Source organism: Equus quagga, chromosome 1 (genome assembly GCF_021613505.1).
Source record: "Equus quagga isolate Etosha38 chromosome 1, UCLA_HA_Equagga_1.0, whole genome shotgun sequence".
NCBI lineage: Eukaryota > Metazoa > Chordata > Mammalia > Perissodactyla > Equidae > Equus > Equus quagga.
The window spans coordinates 92,664,383-92,689,995 of record NC_060267.1 but is presented as its reverse complement, the minus strand read 5'-3'; the positions used below and the strand labels follow the sequence as shown (position 1 = coordinate 92,689,995).

Here is a 25,613-nt window from a genome sequence, read left to right as displayed (position 1 = left end):
TACAATAACCAACAGAGGGATTCGAGAGGGCTGGAGCTCTGTTTATTTAACACTCTAGAGGGATTTTTGTGCTTATTCGGTCCTGGCTGCCCGGCTTTCAATATCGCTTTGACAACCATTCTGCCCTTCTCATTAATTTTAAACAGTTAAAACACAGGAAAAAGAGGAAAAAGTTTTCATTATTAAAGTGCTTTACTTTTTAATAACAGAGGATTCTGTCCGCCAGGGGAAAGGGCATCCTCGCTAATTTCACATTCATATTAAAAAAAACGCAAGGAGGGTGACAGTTGTGCTGCTGAGGTGGCTTAACGAAAGGAGGGCAGCAAAAAAAAAAAAGTTTGCATTTTACATCAGTTAAGAGGGTAGAAAAAAATCCTGGTTAATGACAATAGCAAATGTCCACTTTCGTAACACAGCTCCTGAGTGACTTTTCTCTTGACATTTGAGTGGATAAAACCCTTAGGGGGACCATGTACTGTGAAATCAGCTAGACTGTCATCAACCAAACAGGTAGCAGGAATGATTTGACTAAACTAAAAACATTTTCAGGTTGTTAAGTCTCTATTAATACAGAGACGAATGTCGATCCAGAGAATGAGGCTTTTCTTCTCTCCTCTTTGTTCTTCCTCTGGCAGCTTTAAAAGTGAAAGAGACTCAGGAGCCTAGGTTAGGTGTGGTCAGCCAGACACAAGCGTGTGTACCCTGTCCGCCACAGGGCTGAAGGAAGACTGAACTGGGTCTCACACTGGCTTTTTCTTGGTTACCCACGTCAGGAGGTAGGGGTGGGATAGAAGCTTAATAGCATCATTCAAAGAATCAACATCTTTGGGGAGGCATATTAGCCAAATTGGGTTGGAGAATCTGTGTTCTGTTGGATCTCAGTTTCACATTCAATAGAGAGCATTCATGTTTGTTTTAAGATATAAGAAACAAAAACCTCTCATTTTTAGGGGGGAAATAAAGAAAGGAAATCTTTTCTGTGGGATTGTTAAAGGATGAAAAGAAAATAATTTTTTATTTTATTAACATTTTCCGTCTGTAGGGAGGGTCTTTCAGTGCATACAGATGTTACTTCTTGCAGAGGGACGGTTTGCTGCAAAGATACATGCCATCTTTGAATGTGGTTTGCTGGAACAGCCCACTCCTTAAAAGGTTCCTGGAAACTCAGCACAGTGGTTCTGGGCTGAACGAATGAATCAGAAACAGTAAAGTCTGACCCTCCGGAGGAATGAGGAAGCATACTCTGAAATTCAAGGATTGGCTTTGTTTTAGGCAGGTCACTGGGATGCTCCTAGAGGAACTGCCAGTGTCCACCGATGAGTGTAGGGGAGGGGAGAAGATTTAAGGCCTAAGTAGGTGATAGAAGATTCATTTGAAAACTGCTTATGTTCAATGATGCTTTAAATACCTGAATTGGACTTGGAAAATTTCAAAGTGTCTCCAGTGGTCTTTCATTTTGAACATGAGTGAAGAAGAGTAAGTGAATAAATAAATAGACCTGATCTGCTCCCTCACAAAGCCATCTTCATCTTTGCTTGACTTTCACATCTTTATAGCTCCCTTTTTTTTCCCTAGTAATATTGAAAGGATTACCCTTGTTGGCCCCTAGGTGGTTACTGTGTGATTTTACTGTTATTAAATCTATTATAAACTGCTTCATTATTCCTGACTCTGACTCTGTCTCTCCTGTAATCCTTCCGTCACCCTCCCAGAAATCCCGTGCCGTTGGCCCCCAGGAAATTCGAGAGCGAGCCACGGTCTTGCAGACGGTATTTGAAGATTACGTGCACTCCAATGAGAGGAGGGTCTCCGGGGCAAAGAAAGGTGGGTCGATTTCTTAGGTGATTGTGGATGGATAGCGCAGCAGAGCATCCTGGCCACCTCCGCCGCACACCCCAGCCGGGTTGAGAGGCCAGCCAGGCGTCTCTGCTCACCAGCAAAAGCCTGCAATCTCCCTAATTCTGCAGGGTTTGGAAGCAGGCGCGGAAGGCTTTAAAGTGATATTAAATGTTAATTTCATCCTTCCCCGTGTTTTGCACAAATGAGGCTTTATCTTGGCTTAATCAGGACTAGGGCTTTGACCCACAACTTGGATCTCAGGGATCTGTTTTTCTCAGTCTTTGAAAACCGGATGGAAGACAGATGACGTGTCAGTAGAAATAGTTGTAGAGATGGAAATTAGAGATGAAGGTAAGGGCTGGAAATCACTAGACCCTATGCAGTTCCTGTTTGAAAGTACAAAGAAAAATGAGCAAGAAGACTGCTGAGAAGGGCCACAGACCATGAACCCAATTCCTAGGAAATTTACAAAAGATTAGGTATTAATTTAATATTCAGGCCCTTTATAAGATAAATTGGCTCCTGGGATCACCAAGCATTAGGTGTGGACTCAACAGTTCACTTTGAGCACTGAGCAGAGCACAGGGGAAGGGAGCTTGGAATGGCTGGTGTCTTTCATGGTGGAAGGTTGTGTGTCTTGGCTGGTGACTCTCACGTGTGCTAAGGAGACTTACTCCATGTCGGGGAATCCACAGTTCCTTTTAATAGTTACCTGCAATTTTGAAAAGAATGCCAGGCTGGCTTACCAATATATGAATACTATAGCATCCTTTCTTTTCTTCTTTTTATAAATTGAAGTTTTTCTTAAATCATTCATTTAACAAATATTTATTGAATTGGGCACTGTTCTAGGTGCTTGGGATACATTAGAGATCAAAACAGACCAACATCCTTATCTTTCTGACATTCTAGTGGAGGATCAGGTAAGGGAGATGAAGAGCATTTTAAAGATGGGCACCTGAGCTAATAACTATTGCCAATCTTTTCTTTTTTCTTTTTCTCCCCAAATCCCCCAGTACATAGTTGTATATTTTAGTTGTAGGTCCTTCTAGTTGTGGCATGTGGGACGCCGCCTCAGCATGGCCTGATGAGCAGTGCCATGTCTGCGCCCGGTATCCAAACTGGCAAAACCCTGGGCCACCGAAGCAGAGCACACAAACTTAACCACTTGGCCACAGGGCCGACCTCCTGAAGAGCATTTTAAATAGGAGGTCAGAGTGAGTCCTATTGTGAAGGTGACACATGAGCAAAAGCCCAAAGAGGGATCAGCCACATGGCTCTGACAGAAGGGCATTCCAGGCAGGGGGAACAGAGGTGCACAGGAACTCAAGGTGAACAGTGTGGCTGGAAGGAGCGAGGTCAGCAGAGGCCGGGCTGGGAGGCTATCGGAGGACTCTGGGTTACCCTGAATGAGATGAGAGCTGTTGGAGGCTTGGAGCAGGGATGTGGTGTGGTCTGACAGAGGTCTGAAAAGATCACTGGGCTGCCGTGTGAGAATACACTAGGAGCAAGGGAGAAAGCTGGGAGACTGGTTACAGGGCAATTGTGGTCATCAGGAAATAGAGGACAAAGATGAGTTAGTAGTCAGCAGATAGTTTTGAGTACCTGTTATATACTTTAGCACATTACGAAAGCGGTCCTTGGTTGTTGCCACAACTCTGGAACAAATCAGAACTACACAAGATGAAAGATGAAGTCCCAGTAATTGCCCCGTAACCACTGATGGATGATTAGTGTGTATCCTTCTAGATGGGTTTCCAGTAATATCCTGTCCTAGCTTTTCTCTAAAGTGAATTCAACAATTCTTAAGAGTTTTCCTAAAAACCTGTCTTTAGAGAAGTACTGGAACGTGCCTCTCAAGAAGAATAGAACATTTGTCACAGTGTGACTTTACAGAATTTGGTCATTTGTTAAAAGTTAGGCATACTCAGCTTGCTGTGTGATATGTAACTAGGGGTTGTGCTGCAGAATTTCAGCGTTAATAACAAAGCTGCAGTGAAAAAAATCAAAGCCACACCGTCATCTTCGATTTTGATGTCAGAGGTATTTTGGATATGCTAGTGAGACTTCAGCTGTTTCAGGGTGTGTGGGTCATCGGAGTAAAAGTTACAGTAAGTAAGCCTTAGGGAATGTGGTTTTGTGTTCTCTCTCATCATCATCATCATTGAACTTGTTAATACCAAGAAACAAGCAGAGTTGCTTGTCTTCTGTTTAAAAGGATATTGGAGTGGCGCCCCTCCCCAACGTTTATGTACCAAGAAGGAAGTAAATGGATCACTTTTCTTATCTGCTAATTGATTTCTACACCAGATTGATGCTGGCCTGGGAGGAAACTGCCTCTCGTAGATGTCGGTCACCCCCACATCAGACATAAAGCTCTCCACCATTCTTTTCTCTCCTGTTACTTAGGATTGTGAGTTCTGGAGGTTTGGGGGGAATAAACACATAATTGCCACTGTAAAGATGTTGAATTCACAACAAGGGGACAGCCACTACACCCATAGGTTGATACTATCTTTTGCATTTCAATCTGCATATGCAAATTCCCCACGACTGACTTGCCTCCCTTTTATGCTATTGCAGAACCCACCTCATGAATAATTAACAAAGCAGCTGGGTTTTGCCTTTATGGCAGAAAACTAGTTGGAAACCGGGCCAAGTATGCATTTGTTTTCCTTTTTCCACTTTCTGACCCAGTCATTGTTAATAACCAGCATGTAATTGTTGTCAGTTTCCAGAAGCAGTTGCCCCGTTGTTCTCTCATTTCTTGCATCTTTTAGTTAGAGATTCAGGTGGTAAAAATTGTGGTAACATAAGTTTGAACTCTATACTCCTGAACAAAAATTTCAGAAAGTGGAGTCCTTTACCTGCAAATGACCACTGTTCCTGTAGTTTGGTCGTCTCCATCTTTGGGTCTCCCTGAAGAGCAGGGACTACATGTGTAGGAGTTATGCCTGGCTTGGAAGGGATGCTTCTCAAAGTCAAGAAAATCCAAATCATGGGTGACAATTGCTCCTCTCCCCTTAGTGTGATCAGTAGGCTGGGTACTTGGCCAAATGCTCTGACTTACAGGCTGCCTCCTTTCCCACTTCCTTTGGGTAGTTGTCACTGTTGATGTGTCAGGAGGAAGATGCCTGAACCTTTACTCTGTACAGATGTGTGTTCTTCTGGGGGCCACAGTGGGATTAGAAGGAGCAAGGATTATCTGCACCTTCCAGGTTGGAGTTTTGCTCTTTTCTACCTCCTTGATCCATACCACTGTTCCTGATCAGATGTCCAAGAATAAATTTGATTTTATGAAAAAGGACAAAATGTCCAAGTAGGGTATTTTAAAGTAGATGTCCCTTAATTCATCTACCTTATGGCTGTGAAATAGGAATCAGCGACTACAAGAGTGCTCCATCTAATTGGTGTAGCTTCATTCATCATCCCAAATAAACGTCTGCTTTTATTACTTCTCTGCTTTCCGCTTGGCTTGGCCCCACAGCCCCTGTTCCTTCTACACATTCTTGACACTGCCAACGTGAGCCACTTCCTGCCCCTTGGAAGGTCCTACAAACAGCTGCTGCTGCCTCTGAAATTCCTGCTTCTCTGTATTATCCAAACATGGGAGTCCATGCAAGTATGTGAGGACAACCAACTGTCGCTGTCCCCAGCGAGACAGGAGCCTTGAGGACAAGGAGGTTTAGTAAAAATATGCAGTGCGAAATGCTGCCTGACCAGTCGTCGAGGGAGAAAACACTTCTGCCATTTCTTGGCAAACTCATTATCCGTGTAAAGCTGTTAGTTGGGCACTACGTCTCTTGGGACAGAGGCCCTCCATCCTCGGCTCTTAGGAGTGCTGGAGAAAAGGAGGAAGAGGGCTGTGCGAGGTGGAAGCTGGGAGCTGGTTTGCTTAGGAGGAAGGGTGGTATGAACAAAAAGGTCTGGGCCAGCATTTGGGTAACTAAGATTTTAAAGGTGCAAACTCTTTGGTTTGGCTTGGCGTGATTTCAGTCTGCTTTTTTAGACCAGAGTAAATGTTGGGGGTTGGGGAGAGAAAGGGAGGGAGAGGAGAGGGCCTGAGTCTCCTGGGCCGTGGTCCTTGTGTAGCTTTCCTCTCTGAGGACTTGAATATGTAGCTGTGTGTCTAGAAGCCTGGTGTCAGAACCCTCCAAACAGCACAGACCATTTGAAATGTTAAAGATTTTGCTTGAAAAAGATAGTCCCCAGTTATTAAAAAGGGGAATAAGCACAGATTTAAGAGAAAGGTGCAGAGGAGTTGCCTTGGTTATTATTTCTCTTCGATTGGGAAAAGGAGTTCACTTTGCTCAGTAAATAGAGCTTTGATGGATTCCCAGGATCCTTCCAGGAGCTGATCTGCTAAAATGACACTTTTTATTACTGTTCATAAACGCCAGTCTCCAGGTGCTGCTGGGATATTACGTTTAAGCTGTGGGCAAACTTGCCAGTCCAGTGGCTCAACAAGCGAGGGCGAGAGAGGCTGGTATTTAGTGCCTGCTTCCATCAGCCGGTGTGGCGCTGGGCTCTGGCTTCTCTGGCCGAAGAGCAGGGCTTGGAAGTCAAGTGAGCAGTGATGGGGATGGGGAGAGCTTTTCAGAACAGTCCCCTCCTGCCCTGCTGGAGTGAGAACAGGACAGACGCTTGAGTTTCATTGTTATGGCAAGATGCTCAAGGGCAACCAGGTGGAGGAAGATCCTCCCTCAAAGGAGTGCCGAGTTAAGGTGCAGCCACCACTCCACCCTCCTGGGACCAAGTCTGGCGTTTGTTTCCCTGGCCAGTGCTGGGATCTAGAAAAGGGACCTTTTTCTTAACTTTAAAATAGGACTGAGACTTTCATGATAGAATGTCTGATGAACATCTCTAAACTGTTGGCAATCCTCAAGGGATGAACTGTTTCATGGACTATTCTAGAAATTTAATAATTTTCTTGATCCGTTTTAAAATTCTGTTTTCATCTCCTTTTTAACGCAGTCTTTGAATGGGTGAGAAGCACTGTGTCGGTCAATCCTGATTCTTGAGGAGGAATTTGGTGTTAAAATCACATGTGTACACGAAGAGCTGGTGTCAGTGACTCCTCTGCCTGAGGGAGCTGGAGGCAGGGCGTGTGGTGGAGGTTATTGTAGAAATAGGAACATACAGTAATAATAAACTTAATGACAGTCCTTTTGAATAAAGCCGTTTGAACCTTTTGAGTTTTGTAACATTTGCATGTGTAACTATTCAAAAAAGAAATAAAATTTAATTAGGAAATGTTTTTCCTAATATAAAGGTCTAGTGATTTCATTTTTCATGAGAAAATATCACATGTTGATCATGTCTTAGTTTCTTCATTCCTTCTCACTTTCATTCATTTATACAGCAAACATTTATCAAATGCCCGCTGTGTGCCAGGTACCATACTAGGCTCCCAGGATATAATGGAGAAGAAAACAGGGCCCCTGCCCTCTAGGATTATTAAAGCTACCCAGTAAAATCTGAAATTATATTGGGTTTATTCTAGTGATAATTGAGGCCTATAGATTTTTTTTTGGAGGAATTAAGAAGAATACACAAATACAGATTTTGGTTGTTCGTGTGTGTTGTACCGTCCTGGTTGTGTGCCTGTCATCGCCCGTCAAGATAAGCCATGCCAGACAGCCCTGAGGCCGGGCAGCAGTGGCCTCACAGCCGCCCTCTCCCCTGTGCTTCTTGCAGCTCTGCAGTCCTTCATCCGAGCCTACGCAACCTACCCCCGGGAGCTGAAGCACATCTTCCACGTCCGCTCGCTCCACCTGGGGCACGTGGCTAAGAGCTTCGGGCTAAGAGATGCCCCCAGAAATCTTAGTGTCTCGGCTGTAAAGAAGAGGAAAGCAAACCTGAAGAGGTAAGACTAGCTGAGTTTGTCCTGTGACAAGTGGCCCAAAGTCAGGCGGGTGTAGAGAGCCCCGTTCAGATTAGTGGCAGTGGGATCGCCTGGCAGGCTTTTGCACGCTCCGTGTAAACTCTTCCAACTTTGGTTTTTGTGGTAAATTATCATCAGTTTCTGCCCTTCTCTCAATATGGTAAGTGCTTCAAACAGGAAAAATACCCAATCTGAATGTTTTTAAGGCGCCTGCAGAAATTCAGTGGTGTCTTTTGTCGGGTCCAGACCTAGTGGGGATTATTGGAGCAGCAAGGTAAGCCTCTTGGGTTGTCTTCACTGCCCATCAGGAGAGTCACTTGAGACTTGCCAGACTCGGAGCTTCAGATGTGCTGTGGAGAGCCTCTGGGACTTGTAGGAAGACTTCTGGCGTGTTCCATGAAATGAGCCCTGGTGACGTACCCTGACCTGTGCGATGGGAGGGGCTGTGTGCAAGCCCCAGCTCTGCAGGCCAGGCTGGCCCCGGGGGCGTGGCTCGGACCTCCCAACCCTGCATGCTGCTCTCTTTGGTGCTGACATGCGTCTCTATGCTGAGCACTTGTAGAGGCAAGTGCAGTGGACTCCTCTGCCTCCTCTCACCTACCTCCCTGGAAAAGCCTGTTCAGAACTGTCTAGAGGTCCTAGTGAGAGGAGAGTCAGAGTGAGCAGTGTTGCCCTGCAGGTTGGGCACTGGGCTCTGAGTCCATCTTCATAATTTCGGGAGGTTCTGAGATGATTTCCCTCAGGAAATCCGTTTGTAAAAGGTTGTCTTTCTCTCCTCAAAGAAAGGGTGATCTCTTAGCACCAGACCCAGCCGCTCACAGGAACTAGAGTATTTTAAATACCACGAGCTGCTTTAAAGGGAATTTTGGGATGAATTGATGTTATTGCTTATGCAACGTGTGGGTGGGAAGGATACATTGAACAAATGTTTGGGGCACACAGAACCCTTGAATGCTCTGGGCAGTCACCTTGCATCGTCTGTCCTTCTTTTTGCATGTTAATTATAAATGCCAACGTATACTTGCCCTGACTGGGAGAATCTGTAGGCAGTATCTACACAGTCCAGCACAGTGTCCGTCTTGTTCGTTCACTGAGAAGTGTTGAGTACATCACACCCTTGGTCGGGCCCAGTCTCTCTGGCGTGATGTGGCAGAAGAGGAAGGACTGCCCAGTGCAGGGAAGTGACCGTTGGGGCTGGAGTCGGGGCCTTGGACTTCACTGCCTGATGCGAGCTTGTGAGCTTCGGCCCATATCTTTGCTCCACTTCTCAGAGCCTCAGTTCCCTCGACTACAAAAGGGAGAAGGAAGTCTGTGTTTTTAGCTACTTCACAAGATTGTTTTGAGAATCAAAATTAGGTGATACATGTTAATATGCCTTTTGAGCCATTAGGGGCCGTACAGGTGAAGTGCTTAGGACAGGGAGCTAGAAACCAGGTGAGTTAAGATTCTGGAATATTCAACTTGATCTCTCCAGGGACTTGGCATCTACAAGGTTCTTTTTAATGGATAAAATTTTGCCTAGTTCTAATTCCAGTTTTGGAATTTTTAAGATGCTTGGTTTTTGTATTAAATTCATACCTCTCGTATAGGACCATATTCTAGTATGTGCGAGGCAGCTGTTTCTCCACATGCTGCCATTCTGCATGCATGAGACCATGCCATGTGCCCGGGTGAGACCGAGCCATATGCAGCTCTGGTTTCCTGCAGGCAGTTTTGAGGTGCAGAGCGCTGCCTGCCTCTGCACACTACCTATCCTGGGCAGGGCTGCAGCTGGACACTCCTCTGCCTGCCCTCTGCTGGAGCCAGCTTCTCCCAGAGGGAGAGGACACCTCAGATCGGCTCCCAGACGTGATGGCTGTTCCGGGGTTTGGGGCTGCAGTGCTCCAGAGTTAGGTTCCTGTCTTTGGACTCGGGGTGGCTGGGATCCCTGCATGTTAACTCTGAGTATGTGACAACACCATGAGGCTTGCAGTCAGGTCTGAGAGTGACCTCCTAGAATCTGGAATGCTGACCATCCTGTCACCATCTCTAAAATGTTGACACTTTGGGAAGGTAAGAATAGACTTGCCAGATGGTTACTGGTGAAAAACACGGATTTTGTTGATTCCTCACCCCGTAAATAAATGCAATCCCAATATTTCATTGTCAGCAGATGATCTACCTTTATGACCGGGAATTTCATTAGCAAGTGTTAATCCAGATAGCAGCTCTTCAGACTGGGATGTCCTCAGCTCTTACCCAGATCCTGGAAAGCAGAGCGGCGAGGCAGGGAAGCAGTTGGGAGGGGGACTTGGAGCCAGCATTGTCCTTACCTTGAGAAGCCACTAGGGAGAGAGCAAGCCGCTGCCTCCTGCTTCAGCCGACCCTCGCTAGCAGATGGGCACCAGGACTCCTATACCCCTGTGAGCGGGGGATTTAACAGGGCTTTATTTAGGGAAGAATGGGCTGATTAGCCGATAAAGAGCATGTAAGATGGTATGGGGCAGCCTTTGATGTCTGGCTGGCGCGGCAGGGAGCCGGGTGGTGAGTGACAGCAGTGTGTCACAGGATTACTCCGCCCGTGACAATACCGCTCTCTGTTCTTGCCGTGTCGCCACTCTGTTACAGCCACTTTTTCCGTTGTTATGCCCTTCTTTTGAAGGCATTTCTCCCCACGCTCCTTACATCCTCCCACCCCACCCCTGCCTTGCAAACGCAGACGGGCACTCAAGGATACAGTAGGTACCTTTTTTTATTTGGGGAAATCTTGTCACTCCTGGAGGAAGAATGACTTTGCAGCTAATCTGCACAAGGACCGTATATAATTGTGGTCAGGGTAAGCGGCAGAGAAAACTGGGCGGATTTTCCACACCTCAGTCGGGGCTCAAGCAACTGCCAGTTGCTGCGTTTTGAGGACTGGAAAGAAAAGTCATTAAACCCCACAAAGTGTGGAGAGTTATGCTGTGGCCACAGTGATTGTTGGGAGCTGAGGCGTCTCCTCTGAAACCCATCTGTCCAGAAAGAGAGTGCATTCCTTACGTTTTGTGTGGGTGGATAAAATGATAGCACCAAATTCTCTAAATTACGCTGCGTTCCATCTTATGGTGTTTAGAGTAATTACATGTTGTATGCAGACCTCTGATGTCTGCAAACCAAATCCATCAGGCCGTAAGTGACACCCTGTCTCACCTGTCACACGCCCGACATGGAGTTCACCCGGTGTTAAAGGGGGCAGCAAGGGCGGGTTCAGTTAGGAGGCCGTTAGACTTTTCCATGCCGTGACGAAGGGAATTCTCTCCCGTCTGTATGCCTTTATTCCTTTACTTGACCCCTTTCAGAGGAAGAAAATAAATAGTTAATGTCCCCAAATGAGAACTTAATCACCAGGTCTCTGTCTGCTTTTTCAGTCCTCAGTTCTGGAAGGGAACACTAACTGTCTTCCCCCTGCACACAGAAATACAGTCATAGTCACAAAAACTCTGCTGACACCTACACACAAACCTGTCAAGACAGCCCCCACCCCAAACGCTACATATGCATGTACACAGAGAGTTGGTGCTATTGGTAAAATATTGAATGGCCCCTTAGCAACATCCGTCACGAACACAGCATTTTCCTCCCGTGAAATGCAGCTCTTATTTTGAAGGTGTGTAGGTTCGGCAGTTCCTAAGAAGCCAAGGTAACATCCCTTCCAAAGTTCCCATCTTCCCAGGACATGCTGAGCCTCAGCACTGTTGGCTCTGAAAGAGCAGAGTTTGCCAGGCTGTCTGTCTGTCTGTCTGTCTGGGCAGTCACACATTTGAGTAGAACGTGTCCAGGAGCACTGAGCAAGCATGCTATGGAGGGCTACGATTCCTCGTCTGTCTGACCCTCTGTGACGAAGGGTTCAAGAATGTAGAAACTAACGTGCCTTAAGGTCTTAGTGTTATTCTGACAATACAGAAGACAATATGAGCCGCCCTGTCTCGGTGAATGGTGTGCAATAACTATAAACAGCACTCCTTTTCCCCAAACACTTTAAAGATTTTATTTTTTCCTTTTTCTCCCCAAAACCCCCCGGTACATAGTTGCACATTCCTAGCTGTGGGTCCCTCTAGTTGTGGCATGTGGGACGCCCCCTCAGCGTGGCCTGACGAGCGGTGCCATGTCCGCTCCCGGGATCCGAACCGGTGAAACCCTGGGCTGCCACAGCGGAGCGCGCAAACTCAACCACTCGGCCAGGGGGCCGGCCCCAATCCCCAAGCACTTTAGTTTGTAGCTGCCTAAGGCCGGTCTTACCTCTGGCTTCCGCCATCCGTGTCTCCCTGCTGTTGTTCTTAGTGCCTACACACGTCTGAGACGTCTTCTTTATAAGTAATTCAGAATTTTGCTCCCTTGTTCTCAGCTCTATTCTTTTAAAATCAGTAGAGGATCAACAATCTGAATTGTTGACTATTCTTAAATACAGCTTTTTCTTTTCTTTTCTTTTAAAGATTTTAAGGTATGCCTTTTTTGGTGAGGAAGATTGGCCCTGAGCTAACATCTGTTGCCAATCTTCCTTTTTTTTTTTACGTTTTTTTTCCCCTGCCCAAAGCCCCAAGATGTAGTTGTGTTTCCTAGTTGTAAGTCATTCTAGTTCTTCTGTGGGGGATGCCACCACAATATGGCCTGATGAGCAGTGTTTGGGTCCGTGCCCAGGATCTGAACTGGCGAACTCCAGGCCGCTAAAGCAGAGCACACGAACTTAATCACTTGGCCACGTGGCTAGCCCCTTAAATACAATTTCTTTTGTATAAATTTTCTCAAACCAGCCTAGCTAAAGTGTTACCTGGTAGTTCTTGATTTTATCAAACAGCTAAACTATCTAAAATTAGGGATTTCTTATCCTTTACTACTCACTGGATCTCAGTGAAAATTAGGGATTTCTTATCCTTTACTACTAACTGGATCTCAGTGTGCTCAGCAGGCAGGATCAGTAATCAAAGGGCACGTAGGGCTGGCTCTCCTGCGTCTGGCCTCCTGCCAGAACCCCCACACACCCAGGCACCACAGAGCATCCTTAACCTCTCTTACTTCCAAAGTTGTAGGTAGAGCGTATTCTCTGAAGTAAGTACACATCCTCTTGCCAGACTTTTCTCATCTGAATTATCATAAATACTTTACCACTGAGGTTCAAATTGGAGATTTTGCAAAGCTCCATTTTTGGGGCGTTTTTCATCTTTGAAGGCCTTTGCTGTGTCACTCTCTGATTCTCACTCTCACTCATTCAATAATTGTTAGCAAATAAGAGTTACTATGCTGGGGGGCCAGCCCGGTGGCACAGCAGTGAAGTGCACACATTCCACTTCTTGGCGGCCCCAGGTTCGCCAGTTCGGATCTCAGGTGCGGACATGGCATTGCATGGCATGCCATGCTGTGGTAGGCGTCCCACATATAAAGTAGAGGAAGATGGGCACAGATGTTAGCTCAGGGCCAGACTTCCTCAGCAAAAAGAGGAGGGTTGGCAGCAATTAGCTCAGGGCTAATCTTCCTCAAAAAAAAAAAAAAAGAGTTACTATGTTGAATGGTCCTCTAGTTTAAGAAGGTTACACCCGCCCCCCCATCTACCTTGCCCCTCCCCTTGTTTCTTAAACGCCAACTATGGGAGTGTTGCATGGTCATTAAGAGTCTCAGTTGGATTCACACAGGCATCCAGATTGAATTACTTATCGTCTGTGTTCCCTTGGACAAGCAACTCAGCCTCTCTGTGCCACTGTCCCCTTGCCTCTCAGATGAGGGTGTTGGGGCCACACAGTGTTGTCGTGGGGGTCAAACCAGATGATGAGTGTGAAGCATTGACCCAGCATCTGGAACGTGACTGCCTGGGAGCACTTGTTGAGAATGATGACGTGGACAGTCATGCTGATTCTTCCCCGGGCCCGCATCACACTTATAAGTACCCCTGAAACAGAGCATGAAAGTGTAGTTAGTTGTCAACCTTGTAGCACCCTTGAACTTTTCTTTTCAGGAACAACCTTGAAAACATGGAACAGGTTCCCTCCAAGACTAGCATTAAGAAGCTGCAGCTGCATCTCCCTATAAAGCAATATTCTCATTGCTAGAAGCAGCTTGCCTGCCAATTTTTATGTGGCATTTACAACCTCCCTAATATCACTTAATTAGCTGAAGGCAAACCTGGAATCTTGCCCACTGTGAAAATTTACTCGATTTCAAAGAGCCAATTATCATTCTATAAAAAGACAGATTGGCCACCGTGAGATCACAGGCTGGACAGAGCCACACTTGGAGTCGTGGGGATGTCTCCTTGTAAACCCACTGCGCGGGACTCCGTTCTCTTCTTCCTCCATCTTTGAGCAGTGTTCCACACTCTTGATCCCTCTGGCCTCCTTGAATCAGTTTTCCCTTAGCTTCCCAAACCTTGTCTTCATGAAGGGCAGCTCTTGGTCCTTCAGCTTCATCTGAACTTCCAGAACAGTCTGCTACTGAGTGTCCTGTGGCCATTCTGCTCCCCTCTAGCCTGGGCTCCACAGGCAGCAGATCCTCCACACCCCTCACCCATCTCACCCTTGCTTCAAAACTTCCAGTGATGTCTCATTACAGGAACGATGAAAACAAATGACCACAACAAACCCGCTCCATCCAAGGCCTGCTGCCCCCTCCGCCTCCCCTGGCAGCCCCGCTTTCCCTGTGCTCAGGGCCTTTCCCGAGTGTGCCGTGGGCCAGGGCCTCTTCCCCCTCCTCTCCATCTTCAGAGCCCCGTCCCTTCTGTGAGGACATCTTCTCTGACTCACCTGCCCAGTGGACACCCCGCCTGCTCCCCTCACCTACCCTGCCTTCTCGACTGTCTAACGTCAGCGTGTCTTTGTGGTTCGTGTCTGTCTGTCCTCTTGAGCGGAGCTCAGGGTGGAAACCTGGTCTGGTTTTCTCATTGCATTCCCAGCACCTTCCATGGTCCCTGAGACACAGCAGGTGCTCAGGAAATATTTTTGAATGTATGAATGAAAACTGAAAGCATTCTTTAATTCTAAGAGGAAGAGCATAAAGGGAAAGAAAGAAAAAAAACCAGATTGTTCTAACATGAAAAAGAGATAAATGCCTCTTAATTGTTGAGTGAATCCAGCAAACAACAAATCCTGCCAGGTGGGGTGCTTGCCTTTCAGAGCCTCCGTTCCACTCATCAGTCCCAGAAGGATCGAGCCTCTCGTCACTTTCCCTGATTTCACAGATGGAAGAGGCATGGGGATCAGCCCACAGAAGGTAGAGATGAATGGGGCAGGATCGAGGTCCCCACCCCACCTAGGCAAGGCCAGAGCAGAGGTCCAGAGGGAGGCTCAGATCTCTCGACCTCAGTCCCAAGAACGGAAGGAAACAGCTAGGACCACCCGTAGTAGCTGTGAGGACAGATGTGCATGTCCTGTGGAACTGAGGAACAGAATTACCCGACATTTGCCCGGGCCCCAGCCTAGGAGACCTTGGTTCAGTAGAGTCTGAAGTCAGGAAGAGCAAGATGAAGGTGATCGTGAACTTGACTGCCGAGTCTCAAAAATCCAGAGCCAGGTTCACACTCTGGGAACCCGAAAGTGTGGTCCTTGGAGCAGGTGCTGGGGTGCTTTTCTTAACACAGGAAGGCAGTACGGTGCTGGCTCAGTGTACCTATGGTTTAACGACGAGCTCGGATTAGTTAATATTTTAATGGAGAACCTGAGTGAGCTGCACAGATTGTAGACAAGAGCATATTCTACTGGCCTCTCTGTCAAGGGAGACAAGGGGTGACTTTGAAGTCCACACTGGATTATCTCTTTAGGACATTTATACTGAGGTGAAGTGTCCAGACCGGGACAAGGGACAGGAGAAGCGCTGAGGAAGGTGGCTGGGTCTCTTCTTGGTGGAGAACACCCGGCACAGAGTAGTCAGTCACTCAGGGACGGTGTGTCAGATGAGCTCCTTGTTGGTTATTGAGTTCACCCCGTTGCGTTCACAGGCAGCTCCAGAAGGGCTGCACCATGTGGGCTCACGCCCCGGTGGAGAGCTGCCCCTTTTGCCTCCCAGCACATCCGGTTTTAATTCCCTTCCCTTCCCTCCGCGGTCAGGTGCCGTGGGCCCTGCCTTTCAGGGCTCTGGTTTAATTACAGCTGTGCGCATGCAGCTTTTTACATTTGGCCTTTTGCTCCTACCACGATTTTTTTCTGTGTGACACCATGCAATTACCAGCTCTCTGCCTCCTCGTGGAATAAACACACCCTCATCCCCACCCGGCTAATGAGGCGATTAGAGGGACTTCACGGTGACCCTGCGCTTCCTCCGCACCTGGGTCACCTGCAGACAGCGGGAACCACAGGGTGTGCTTTCAGTCAAGCAGTCAGGGCTGACAACAAAGAACAGGAACCCAGCCAGCCTCTCCTGGGAGGATGCTAGAGACGGTCACATTTGCTGTTGGAGCCTTCTAAGCGCTGGAATTAGAAGATGTGGCTGGCCAGGACGAGTCGGCAGACACCAGATGAGGCTGCATGCAACAGGAGAGTCCCCAGCGCTTCATTAGGTGTCCTTGCTGGGAGCTCTTCTGATTCATACCATTGGAGAAATCAAGAGAGAAGTGACCCCAGCGCCCCTCGCTGCACAGGGTTTAGTTTTAGTCATCCTGAGCCCCTCCTGTCTGCCGCTGCCAGCTACTCCCCTCCTCTCACCTGTCCCCACGTTCTGCAGTGGGAAGCTTACATCCCCGGCCCCTCCACACTCTCTCTACCCTAATGATGCCAGAGCCTTTCCAGCTTGTGAGGACCTGTATAAAATGATTCCAGGTCTCGTTCAAATGTCCTCTTCATTCTGGTCCTGGTGTTATAGCAACAGTCCAAAATGTGGAGTCATGTCCTAATTACTTAGTAGTCAAGAAGAGGGATGCAGTTTGAGAACCGACATCCTGGAGTGACAGTGTGTGACTCTTTGCTTGTTAGTTTTAAGTTCTTTGACAGAGGTGGTGGCAGCAGCATCTCTCTGGAGCCTTAGGCATGTCCTCGGCTGTGCTGAGTCCACATGATTATCTCACAGAGACCTCACCAGGTCCCTGTGACCAAGGCAGGGTCCCCCATAACCAATGAGGAAATGGGCGTGCCTGGTCATGTGGCCCGAGTCTGAGAGACCCCAGGGCCCACTCTCCTAGCACTTGCCTGCTTCCTTGCATACCCCTTTTGGAAGCTCCTGGTTTCTAGAATCAGTATTGGGTAAAGAAACAAGTATATGGACCCTGTTAAGGGTATTTTCTTATGTGAACAGATAATTGTTTGTGTAACCAGAGAAATAGACTTAAGGCAGGAGATATTTTGGTTGCGTATAGGGGAGAATTTGATTTGAGACCATCAGAGTGGCAAACCCTGGAGTGGGTTGTGGAAGCTTTATGTTCATGGGGCAATTATCTCAAAAGATCATTGAGAAGAGACGATTGAGGCACAATCTGGATCTGACTCTTTCTGTCATCTCCTTCCAAGTCTAGAGGCCCAGGTGTGCAGTGGAAGAAGCCTGGGCGTGGGCTCAGCCATTCCTGAGCTTGACCCAAACCTGGCAGTCGGAACAGCTTAGCATGAGATGGGGGTCCTGTGGGGTTGTGTGGGGAAAGACAATGAACACGTAGCACCTGGCACCACGATGAGCTTACTTAAGAGGTTATTCAGTACAGCTTTTCCCCTCCCTTGTCCCACTTCCTCTTTCTGAGTCTGTGGATAAAAAGTGAAAGCGTCATAGCATCTTCCCTGAGTGCTCCCACCCTGGCCCGACCCTCTCCCGTCAGCCTCATCGCTCCTCAGTCACCTGTAAGGCCTCTGTATCAGTGCTCCCAGCTGTGGGGGCTTGCCGCCTCCAGAGTGGACCCTGCGCACTGTTAGAGCTCCTGAAAGTGAGCCCAAATCGACCACTTTCCCTTCTGACCCTTTGTCTGTTTGCACTCTTCCGTCTCTGTGAGGTCCAAATGCTGAATGTACATTATTTGCAAACATAAAACTACAAGGTGTTGTTATCATTGATCAAAGTGATCCCTGGTCCACATGACATGTGTCAGATACTGGATGAGGGCTCCTTACCTCCTCTGCCTTTCCTCTTTTCCATACTGTTCGTCGTAATGCCAGTCAGCGTTTACTGAGTGCCTTTGCGACAGGCACTGTGATGAGCACTTTGATTCATTAGTTCTTCTAATCCTCTTGTAAGTGAGCAAACTGGGACTGAGACGTAGGTACCTTGGCCAAACTTGGAGAATCAGTTCCACCACCTGTGCGGGGCAGTGCCAGCATCATTCCTGTTGGGGGCCAGCTTTGCCCCAGGTGCCTGTCCCAGGCCTTACAGCCCCAGTGCTCCCGCTGCTCCTCTGTCGCGGTCCATTGTCTGAATGGCTTTTCACTCAGCCCAGGTTCTTTGGAAAATCTGGTTTGTAAAACTACGCAGACGTCCAGTAGAGACTGACCAGCACAAACAGGAGGGCGGTAACGTGTTTTAGTGCAGCTGAGGCTAAGAGCAAGGGTCATGGCTACCGCTCATGTGGCACTCTGCACTGGCCAGGCTCTCCTCAGTGCCTGGATTTCCTTCTGTCTTCCCTGCCATCACATGCTATCCCTGCTCATGCCCGGGCCTGGGATTCGCACCCAGGCCTTCTGGTTCCAGGTTCGCAGTCTTCGCTGTAGCAGCTTTTCACATTCTTGGCATCTGGATCATCCTATGGCTCAGGCTGAAACCTGGCAGCTCCATCCCTGCCGGTTTGCACTCCTGATCATTCAAACACCCACCGTCTTTGACCCGAGAGCAAGACCTTGCACGTGCCGCAGTTCCGTTTCACTTTTTAGCTGAGTTCCCTCCTTTTGACCTATTAGGGTGTTGTGGGTGTTCTGTCATCCGGTGTGTTAGCTGTCCCTGCAGGCTTCTTTTCATCTGCAAATGTGATAAATATGCCTCCAAATATCATCCGGGTCATCGATAATAGTGTCAAACAGGACAGGCTCAGCGGGTTTGGTGCTGGAATTCTGCCCTAAGCTTATCAATCTCTGTCAGTATTTTCGGGATAAAATCATATCAGTTACAAATGCACTTAACTATTTCCATTTCCAGTCTGTATTTCTGCATCTTAACAACAATTGGTAACATTTTCACAGCGGATGAAAGTTATAAAGTGCTCTGACATTCTCCAGTTTGTTTTACCTCCACACTGACCCTATACTTACATGGAGGCCCTTTCTGACACGTGAGGAAACTAAGCCTGGAGAAAGGTCTCCACTCTACGTGGTCACCAGTTGGGGGAGGGGCAGACCTGGGATTCCAACCAGGGTCATCAGAATTCTGGTTCCCTGCCCCTTCCCCAACACCGTGCCCCTGCCATGGAATGTCCATGCCTGACCCCCGACAGAAATTCTCTGAGAGTTTCTGTCACCTGGGCTAAATAATCTCAAAACTCCCATCCGTTTCTGGGACTCGGATTCAGCTCTTCCCTTTTAGACAGCAGCCGTCTCTTAAACACTCTCTCTGTTCTCTCTTCCATTGCGCATGCCCTTCCAGGCAGCATATTGATCCTGGCGTCAGTGTATCGATGGCCTGTGACTTGCGTGGTCTGGGGCTCAGAGTTTTTTCCTGTTCTTCCTCTTGTTCTTTGGTTTAAGGTGGAGACCCACTTTTCTGACTCTCTGTGTCCACAAAGCCCCTCAGGAATTTTGCTGTAATATCCGCTGCCACAGCAGGGCTCACCTGCAGTGGGCGTCTTCTGGGGCCCTGGTGGTTTTACAAAAGCTAGAGTTGGTTTAATCCTAAGAAATCACAAAGAAGGCATCCCTGAGACGGTCAGCCCATCTGTGTCCATCTTTGCCGGAGCAGACTCCAGAGGTTAGAGTCTTCAGACGGTTCCTTTTCCTTCAGTGACTGGAAAAGGTTTGACAGTGTGTGCCATTCAGTCGCTAAATTTCCATCCCACGCTAGCTGCGTCTTCACCTGAACTACTTTGTTGCACCAGAGGGACTGCTTGTCAGATTCTCCCTGGAGTTGTTTGTGGCTCCTCCTGTCGTCTGAGAGCCACCAAAACCCCGCTCAGACTTTGCTGCCTTTTCTTCATCCAGAAGAGCGAGGCAGGGTGGAGAAGCTTGGAGTCAGCCTCGAGCCATCTGAAGTCGTCACTGTCTCCTACCACGATCACTGAGGACCCAGGCTTTTCTTCCAGCTGGGAGGCTGGCTTCCACACACAGTCCTTCGGGCGCTCGCCGTGGCCCTGGGTCGTTTGCTTACGAGCAGAATCTTTCAGATTAGAGACATAAATATACTTCTCCAGTCTTTTGTCTGTCTCTGTCTGTCTTAATGATACAAGAAGAGAGAAATCCCTCACAGAAATCCGACGGCCTGAAAGCCACAGGCAGAGGGTGTTGAGGAGTAAGCTTGCAGTGCTTGGGGCTTCAGCACAGGGCCAGTCTACACGCGGCTTTCCTTCCCGACTACACACAGGGCACATGTTCGTTATAAAGACGCAAGAAATAGAGAAAAACCACCAGGAAGCCCACAATCCAAGTAACCTTGATTCACATTTTTTAAATCCTTCAGACGCTCTCTGCATATATACATATATGGAATTTTTGTGTGTCTATAATGAGATTAAACAACTCGTGTTTTTTTTAACATTTTTTTTTTGGTGAGAGAGGTTTACCCTGAGCTAACATCCATTGCCAATCTTCCTCTTTTTGCTTGAGGAAGATGGTCCCTGAACTAACATCTGCGCCAGTCTTCCTTCATTTTGCATGTGGGATGCTGCCACAGCGTGGCTTGATGAGCGGTGTGTAGGTCCACACCCAGGATCTGAACCCACAAACCCTGGGCCACCAAAGCAGAACCCACGAACTTAACTGCTACACCACTGGGCCAGCCTCCAAAACATAGGATTTTTTAAACTTCTTTTTTCACTTTAGTTATCCAACTCTTACTTTTAAGGTGCACTTTATCAGGGGTTCCAAAATCTTTGAGATTTGAGATAATGTGACCATCGTTTTATATTAAAAATATTTCATAACCTCCAAGGGGCAGGGAACTTGCTCCTCGTTTTGGTAAAAACTTACAGCACAGTGGTTAAATGCTCGAGTCGTGGAGTCCGAATTCCTGGGCTCAAATCCTGGCTCTTCCATTACTGGTTTGTGACCCTGGACGCGTTACCTAACCTCTCCGTACCTCAGTGTCCTCACCAGTAAGGTGGGGAGAATGGAGCCTGTTGCGTAGGGTTGTTGGAGAAGTCAGTGAGTTCAGTGCCTATTAGGAGCTTAAAACAGCCCCTGACGTCCCATGAGTGCCGCGCAGTGATTATTAAGGTCGCACAGCCAGTTCAAGTGGCTTTGATTTGACCTTTTTTTTACTTAAATCCATTCACAACTCATGTAATTGGTTTGGTTAAATGTTGTTTTAATATATTTGGTGGACACCCTTAGTATTGGCTGCCATCATCATCATCACCATCATCATTTACTCTTTAAACTTCGCTTGCAGGAAGTGTTCTAAAAGTCTGAAGGAATGTTCCAGAGGTGCATTTCAAGTCCTTGGGGAAAAGATTGACTGTTCAGTGACTGTCTTGGATAACTGGGTAACTCTTGAGAAGAAGTAGTTAAATTCTCCACATCCTACCGTAAACCAAAATAGAGTCTAGATGGAATTAAAGCAACAGATACTAGAAGATAATATACTGGAATATTTTTAAAACCCCAGGATGAGGAAGACTTTTCTAAGCCTGTGTTAGAATGGCTAAACCGTGAGGATTGTTCTGTAAATTTCTTGGGAAAGTTGGGAGAAGGTCCTGAGATCTTTCTTCTCCAGTGGTCATCCTGCCGGCACATTGATTTACTAATTAGGCTGCGATTTCACCTTACTGGCAGTCACAGTGGCATCTGCCTGTCCTGCTGGGTAATCCAGCCTGGGAGCCGAGGGGGCTGATTCAGCCTTCACTACAAGGGTGTTCCCTGCGGTTAGATAAACTGATCTGTTGCTTGGTAACTACGGGATTACTCCGGTGGATGCTCAGGAAGCCCATCCGAGAGGCCTTCGGGTATTTGGAGGGCAAGGAAGGCGAGAAACTTGTCAGGTTCCTGGGAGAAGTGCCGCTTGGCTGGAGAAGGAATCCAGCCCGCATGCGCCCATCGTGTGCTTGGGTTTAGAACATGTCATCTTCCCGTCTGTACTTTACCTCTTCGGCACTGGGCCTCAGAACAAAGGAAAAGCAGACTGTGAGCTGGCCAAGGGAAAGGTGGGTCCCCTCGGGGTGGCTGCTGTGACAGCAGGGGAAACCCCTGCAGGGTTGACCCCCAGGCTCCCCCTCCTAAGGACGCAGTCTGGGTCTGGAAAATGTGTGCTCTCTCAACCACCAAGAGCCTTGGAGTCTGGGTTTGGGTCTCAAGTCAAAAGCACGTTGACTAGAATAGAATCATAAAACAGCTAGGAAATTTTGAGATCATAACCTCAGGGCAAGCAGGACCATCTCCAAGACCTGCTTTCTAGTGGCATCCTCTACTGCAGCGTGCACTCGAAGGTCCTTGATAAGTGTCCTATGTGGCAGGACACACCCACAGAGAGATCACCTTTCGCTGCCCTGGACCCAGCGCATTTGTCTGGGAAGGGACAGACCTCGCGTCAGTAGGAAGTGGACCGAGGGATGTGCGTCTGCCTGTGTGTCGCATATGTTGGCGCGGTCCTTTGCACTGTCTCTTCCGCTCTGGTGCCTTCAGCTGAAAGTGCCACTTCCGCAGTCCGTGCTTGCTCCCTCAGCAATTAGTGTATCAATCGCCCCCGTGAGATTGTGGTTATTTATTTTGCTTTAGCAGTGGCAGGAGCAGTCGTTGATGTGGTAGAACTTACGCTGGGGAGGATATTTTGACTGAAATTTTGCATATTTTGAAACTCAGGTTGTTACATTTAAAATTATACCCATTGTGAGTACCCAGCTTCAAAAAGGGGGAAGAAAAAGCATTCCTTCCTGTCAGAACCCTTTCACTCTGTCTGTCACGTAACCCGACTAAAAATAAACTACCGGCGTGAGGACTGGCAGCCTGCAGTTTGGGACAAGTTAGGCTTTCACTGCAGGGCCTGTCTCCTGCCACTTCCAAACATACGCCTGCCCCACAGCATGCACCTCCACCAGGACACCAGCGTGCAGTCCTCTGCAGGACAGGGGGAAGCGGTTGAAGAGCCCTGGCCCTGCTGTCCAGGGCCCAGAGTCAGTCCTGGCTCCTGTGTGGCCTTGGGGGATTTGCTTGGCGTCTCTGGATCTGTTTCCTCATTTTTAACTGTGATTGCCTGAAATCCACATGCTGGCCACCAGTTAGCACCTTACATGTCTTATTTTATTTAATCCTCACAAAACCTTATTATTCCCCATTTTTCAGATAAGGAAACTGAGGCACAGAGAGCCTGAGTCGCTTGTTCCATGTCTATTCAGCAAATGAGTGACAGAGCCAGGTTCCAGGCCAGGCCTCTTCTTCACTCTTCAGCTCTCTTCTCTCTCCTGTGCTCCTTACACCTCTGTCATCTGGCTTCTGCTCCCATCATCCCGCTGAAACATTCCTGTGAGACCACGGAGGACTCGCCCATGTCAAATTGTGGTCATTTGTCACCCTTGATCCTGCTGGACCTTCCTGTCATGCCTGATTTTTCCATCCTGGACTGGCAGCCTGGTGGGAAGAGTATAGGCTTTGAGTCCATCTGACCTGTGTTTGCATCATGGCTTCTGCTCTTAGGCCCTAGATGGCCTGTCTTACCCTCCTTGGGTCTTAGTTTCCTTGTCTGTAAAATGAGGAAGATAATCATAGTTGCCTGGTCGAGAAAGATGATACGGGATAGGGGCTGGCCCTGTGGCCAAGTGGTTAAGTTCACGCGCTCCGCTGCAGGCGGCCCAGTGTTTCATTGGTTCGAATCCTGGGCGCGGACATGGCACTGCTCATCAAATCACGCTGAGGCAGCATCCCACATACCACAACCAGAAGGACCCACAACGAGGAATATAAAATATGGACTGGGGGGGCTTTGGGGAGAAAAAGGGAAAAAAAAAAACAAAAAAAACATGATACGGGATAATGTAGAACCCAGAAGGCACTTCCCTGTGTATTTCTCATCTTCTCAGTAAGTCCTGTCCCTGACACTTACACGCATCCTTATTATAAAATCTTAGCCCTTACATATTGGGTCCTATTATCTCCTTGCCTCAAATCTTTTTTTCCCAACAGAGGTTGACGTTGTGTTGGTCCCCTTGTGTCACAGTCAAAGACTCGTGTAGGCTGTAGCACGGATTTGGCCACACTGTTGCTTGCCCCCTGCCCTGTGGAGTGTGGTTGCAAATACCTGTGGTTGCGTGGACCTCGTGATCACTTCAATAGCGCAGTATTAGTCTTGCTTTTGATTCTTGGGTTTTAAAGGAGTTCTGTTATATTTATTTTGACCGCAAGTTTAGTCCAGTGCATCCTCTGATTATCACAGCGAAGAAAATGTTGTAAATGTAAGCAGTAGAGGGCAACACTCGCGTTTTGTAAGAACCCCAAGATGCTGTGTCACCCTGAGACACTGCCATTTTGGTGTTGAAGGAATTGCCAACATAGCAATATGGATTTCGTGGTAATGGTTCGGTTGTTGTTTTGGTTAAAATCCTGTCTTAAGAAACATTATTTTACTCTTCAATTTTCCTAATCATTTTTTCTGTGTACGATTGAATTTCTACAAATTTCCTCCTCTGATCTTCTGATCAAATGGTAAGGCTGCTGTCTTTTGAAAACAGTTACTAGGATTCAACATCTGAAATTGATTTTCAGCCTTCGGCATTTTCCATGTGGATGGGGACAGGGAGAGACGTCCCTCTCACACCCCGGGCCGGGGGCTGCAGAAAGCTGTGGTTGTGGCCTCGGTGCAGACACTGACCAGTCTGCGCCAGCACACCCTGGGTTTGGGTTTTGTGGCGCCAGAAATATTTACCAGAGTCTCTTCAGTCAGTGAAGACACCCAGCTCTTGCTGTTTGGCCCCATGGGACAGCGGCTCTGTCCTGGGGTGGGGGTGGCGCAGGGGGCGCTGATTGCTTTGAACTGCCCAGGGTCACAGGGAACTGCTAACTTGCTCCCGCTGCTGAATGTGGCCGAGTTTTGAGGCGGGTTTTTCCCCATCCTTTGGCAAACTGCTGTATCATACACCTCATTTGCCATCAGAGTAGGAGTGTGTATCGTTCTTTTTTTTTCCATGAAAACAACACAGAACAAAGACTCACTTTTAAAAATGCCATGATATTTTGCCACCGTTATGAAAATCTGTCAGCGCCGTATCTAATCTTCTGGTGCATAGAATATCAAAACAAGCACCATTGAAGGGATTGTGCTCCTGTTAATACAAAAATGTCAGTTCCACAGTCTCGGAACCAGCTGCTATCAGCCTCTTTCCAAATGGGAAAGAAAAAAAATAATAAAGTTTCTTTTCCCCCTCTGCTGTTACTGTTCTTCAGGCCTGACCTTCATAAGAAGACCCAGAGTAAACAGCGCCTCGCTGAAATCTTGCGTTCGGAATACTCAAGTGGGATGGAGGCCGGCCTTGCCAAGGTCAAAAAGCAGAACAAACACACAGAGCCCGGCAGCCAGCCGTGCAGCGCAGATGCAACCGGCGCCCAGCCTCGGCCGTGGGAAAAAAGCAAAAAACGCTCTCGGTGAAAGAGGAAAACCCAAACAGGCTTACAGAGGGACAGCAAGACTTCCCAGAAAGTTTTTTTAAACTCTGCCTCTATGAGGCGGGGCCTCAGAGCGGATCCTGGAGGCCCAGCACTGGGTTGATGTGGTGTTCTTGTCAGAGGAGCCTGTGAGAACGGATGGTGCTGCCTTTCCCTGAAGGCTTAATTCCCTGCAGTTCTGGAGGCCACAGTCCTCCTCTCGTTCGTGGGGGAGGCCCTGAGAGGATCGGGGCAGCGGGGGGTGGGGG

General features: G+C 47.9%; 1 protein-coding gene across 2 annotated transcripts in view; it reads left to right on the top strand.

Annotated features, from left to right (window-relative positions):
- DDX31 (DEAD-box helicase 31) overlaps positions 1–25,581 on the top strand; it is a 73,066-nt gene extending 47,485 nt beyond the window's left edge. For both annotated transcript variants that reach the window (XM_046656053.1, XM_046656045.1), the window contains exons 18-20: positions 1,713–1,824; positions 7,537–7,705; positions 25,147–25,581. In XM_046656053.1, the coding sequence (XP_046512009.1) occupies positions 1,713–1,824; positions 7,537–7,705; positions 25,147–25,348 (483 nt within the window). In that variant the 3' untranslated portion in view covers positions 25,349–25,581. The remainder of the gene's footprint in view (positions 1–1,712; positions 1,825–7,536; positions 7,706–25,146) is intronic.
- The last annotated feature ends 32 nt before the right edge of the window (positions 25,582–25,613 follow it).